The 4,076-nt window shown below is 67.9% G+C and overlaps 1 protein-coding gene across 1 annotated transcript; it reads left to right on the top strand.

Annotated features, from left to right (window-relative positions):
- Positions 1-64: 64 nt before the first annotated feature.
- F751_1672 (hypothetical protein) lies at positions 65-4,001 on the top strand (the record flags this gene model as incomplete). Its single annotated transcript, XM_011404047.1, has 8 exons — positions 65-73; positions 136-474; positions 657-1,592; positions 1,919-2,356; positions 2,438-2,590; positions 3,022-3,205; positions 3,339-3,520; positions 3,738-4,001. 8 exons carry the CDS (start codon positions 65-67, stop codon positions 3,999-4,001), a joined length of 2,505 nt encoding a protein of 834 aa, XP_011402349.1.
- Positions 4,002-4,076: the final 75 nt, after the last annotated feature.

Raw genomic sequence — 4,076 nt, forward strand, 5'->3', positions numbered from 1 at the left:
CCCTCCCCCTCTCCGTTCTTCCCTGCCATACCAGATGGCGACCTGCCCTCCTCCGTGCCGCTGAATGCGTAACGTGGCTCGGGCACCAACGTGAGCTGGGTGACGGACCCTTCGTTCGGCACGCGCGTGCTGCAGTGCGACGCCAGCCTGGGCAGCCACGTGTCCATCCCCGGCCTGTCCTACGGCCAGGCAGGGCCCTGGGCGCTGGGCGTCTGGGCGCGGTGGAACGTCACCAACGGCACCGCCTCCGCGTACGTGCTGAGCCAGAACAAGACCACCAACGTGGAGGCCTCGCTGGACCCCAACACCGTGGGCCTGTACCTGCCAGAGCTGGGCAACCCCAGCTATGGACTGGTGCGCGCCGTCGTCCAGGACTCCACTGCCACGCACGGCAACACCAGCGTGCCCCTTTTCCTCGACTCCAACGGCTGCATCGCCGACATCCTTTGCACCAACCAGAAGAACTTCACCCTGGTGAGTTATTCTCGGGGGGAAGGGGGGGGGTTGAGGGTGTGATATTCCGGTGCCAAGGGAGACATTGTGTGCGCATCGCCGACCGCGCCTGGGCGTCAGGCCAGGGCCGCCGGCAGCAACATTGACAGCAACGCCCCCTGTGCACAAGGCCCCCCATTCCTCAAAACTCCCACTCTGCACAGATCGAGGACACCCAGGACTGGCACCTGCTGGGCCTGACCACGCTGCCCGACGGGCGCCGCGGTTTCCAGCTGTACATCGACGGCCAGCTGTCGGCCGAGCTGCCGCCCGGCCTGTACACGGACTACAAGGGGGGCATGCACAATGCCAGCGGCGGCGCGCCCATGGACCTCACCGGCGACCTGGTCCTCTGCTCCCGCTCCGACCTGGACGCCGAGCGCTTCTTCACCGGCCAGCTCACCCAGCTCATGGTCTGGAACCAGTCGCTGACGGCCGCGGACTGGGCCAGCCTGTACAGCGCCGGGGCCACGTACCTGGCCGCACCTCCCGCCAGCCCGGCGACCGCCAGCCCGGCGACGACCGTCGCCGCCGCGCCCGGCCCCCCTGCGGCTGTCTCCCCGCCCCTCACCGCGGCGGTGGCGGTGGTGCAGGGCCAACCCGTGTGCACGCCCAACGGCAGCGTGGCGGGGCTGAGCAGCCTGACCGCCTGCTACGCGGGCTACGTCTGCGCGCCGCTGCCGCGCGCCCAGCTGGAGCGCTTCCTCCCCGTCTACGCGCGGCTGCCGGAGGGCCGCATCGGGGTCTGCGCCTACGCGCCCGACGGCTACCGCCTGCCCGACCCCGCCGCCGCGCCGCTGCCCGCCGTCTTCTACCCACTCAACTCCCAGACCCTGCAGAGCTTCCCCCTGCCCCTGTACGCCGGCGTCAACTCCGGCGCGGGGGTGGTCACCGACCCGGTGTTCGGTGCCGCGCTGCGCTGCGACGGGCAGCAGGCGGACCTGGTGGGGCTGGCCACGCCCAACTACACCACCAACGGCTCGCTGAGCGTGAACGTGTGGATGCAGGTGACCAACCTGACCGGCGGCGAGTTCTCCTACATCTTCTCCCAGATGGGCGCGGTCAACAACCTGAGCAACTCGGGGTGGGGGCCCAACCAGGTGGGCTGGGGTTCTGAGGACAGAGTCCCATGCATCAGCAAGGGGCGGGGGTGTCGGGGTGGAGGGGCTGGTGGTTTCTGTGCGTGTCTGCGGTTGTGAAAGCTGAGGTTTGGGGGTCAGCCTCCAGCCCCTTCCTCTCAGTACGTCGCTCTCAGAGTGTGAATGCGTGGGGATGCATCGGCCCATCACCGGCCTGCCTTCCTCCTGCGCCAAATCTCTCGCTTCATCTCCCCTCCCCTCATGTGTGTGCACACCCAACTCAGCCCACCCATTGATTACGCCTCCCATGCCACCCACACCGAAACAAACCCTGCCCCGCCCTGCAGATCCAGATCTACTTCCCGCAGCGCCAGCACCCGGCCTACGGCGTGGTGCGCGCCTACGCCCGCGACTCCAATGACACCTACGACGGCCCGCAGGACCAGACCTGGCTCGACTCCGACGGCTACGTGTCCAACAACTCGGCGCGCGCGGCGCCCAGTGCAGCCCTGGACGGCGGCTGGCACATGCTGACGGTCACCACTATGCCCCCCGGGCGCAAGGGCTTCCGCCTCTACCTCGACGGCCTGCTGGTGAACGAGATTCGGGCGGGGCAGACCGCGGTGTCCAGCCTGGGCGACGTCGTGGGCGCCACCGCCGGCCTGCCCATGGACCTCTACCCCAACGCGGTCCTGTGCACGCGCGCCGACGACCCCACCTCCCGCCAGTTCGACGGGCGGCTGGCCAACCTGGGAATGTACGACGTCGCGCTGACCGAGGACCAGGTGGACGCGCTGTACCTCGCCGTACTGCCCGCCCTGCGCGCCGCGGACGCCGCGGGGGCCGCCGCCGCGCCGGCCACCGAGTCCACCATCATCTCCCTCCCCGGCGCGGGGACCAATGCCACCTCCAGCCAGTCCCAGACCACGGTCAAGGGCAACGTCTGCGTCTTCCCCGCCCTGTACCAGGGCAACGTGGTGACCGAGTGCGTGCAGATCGCGGGCGTGGCCTACTGCCAGGTGGAGGGCCGGCAGTGGGAGGAGTGCGCAGGGGGGGAGCGTGTCCTCCCCCCCCGCCGCCGCCAGCCCCGCCGCGAGCGCCGACTCCGCGGGCGTGCAGCGCATGACACAGGCGGGGGAGCGGTGCCAGTTCCCGGCCACCTTCCAGGGCTCCCTGGTCACCGATTGCGTCAGCCTCAACGGCGTCCCCGTCTGCCAGGTGCGGTGCTGGTTGTGGTTGGGAGGTGCGGATGAGAATCGGAGGACGGAATGATCAAACGTTCTAGGTTGTGAGATGGTGTGCGCCCTGGCTGCAAGACATGATTTCCTGAGCATGTCCAAGGGATACCCAGACCATGCTGGAAGGCACATGCTCCATCCTGGTCTAGGGCAGTCTCCTCTCCCCTCCTATGCCCTCCCACTTCCAACCTTTCAACATCCCCTTGCCGCAGACATCCTCTGGCGTGTGGGACACCTGCGCGCCGCTGTCCCCCTCTACCTCACCCTCCCCTGCCTCAGCGTCCAACACCACCGCCGCCCTCAAACCCCGCGCCGTCCTTTCTGCCAGCGGGCAGGCGTGCCAGCTCCCCCTGAACTACCGCGGCATTGCCATCGACAACTGCGTGTCCATGGGAGGTGAGCCGGGCCGTAGTTGTGTGCTGTCAAGTGCGATGGGCCCTGGCCATAGGTCCATGCCCTGTTCCTGCTCAGCCTGCAGCACCCCCTCATCTCCCACCCAAGCCCTTCTCCCTTTCCACCCGCAACCCAGGAGGATCATGGTGCTGGACCGAGGGGGTCCAGGGCTGGGCTTCCTGCGCCAACACCACCTTCGTCCCGCCCTCTGGGGCAGTCGGGTCGGTGAATGCCTCCGTCGTGCCCGTCCCCATCATCCCCATCCAGAACCGGTGGAGCACGGACGGCGACATGTGCATCCTGCCCACCGTCCAGGACGTGAGTTGCTTGTGTGGGTTGGGCGAGTGTGGGGCCAGAGGGGGGGGATCACATGCATCGATTCTCCACCGTGCACAGGCACCTGCACTGGGAGGGTGAGAAGCATGACATGTGCTGGTATAGACGCCGGAATCCTGGTGATGGGCCCTCTCAAGTGCCACCCAATTGGCCCCAAACTCCTCACCTTTCCTCCCTCCAACCACCCCCCGCTCTGCAGGGAGACCTGCTGGACGACTGCGTGCAGCGCAACGGCACCTGGTCGTGCCTGACCAACAGCGGCGCCTGGAAGGCGTGTGCGCTTTCCGGCGATGACCAGCCCATGGAGGAGCAGGGCCTGCTGCACGTCGCCAGCCGCAACACCGTGGGCGGCGACGCCTGCCTCCTCCCCGCCGTCCTCAAGTCAGTGTGGCAGCTGGCGCTTGACTCGGGGGGGGGGGATTTTGTCCGGCATCCCGACTTGCAGGGCCTGCACATGTGTTGAGTTGGGTCTTCTGGCAGTCCAGCTCTCACTCCATCCTTACATGCGAACGTCTTACCATGCACGCCTCTCACCCCT

Source organism: Auxenochlorella protothecoides (genome assembly GCF_000733215.1).
Source record: "Auxenochlorella protothecoides strain 0710 unplaced genomic scaffold scaffold17, whole genome shotgun sequence".
NCBI lineage: Eukaryota > Viridiplantae > Chlorophyta > Trebouxiophyceae > Chlorellales > Chlorellaceae > Auxenochlorella > Auxenochlorella protothecoides.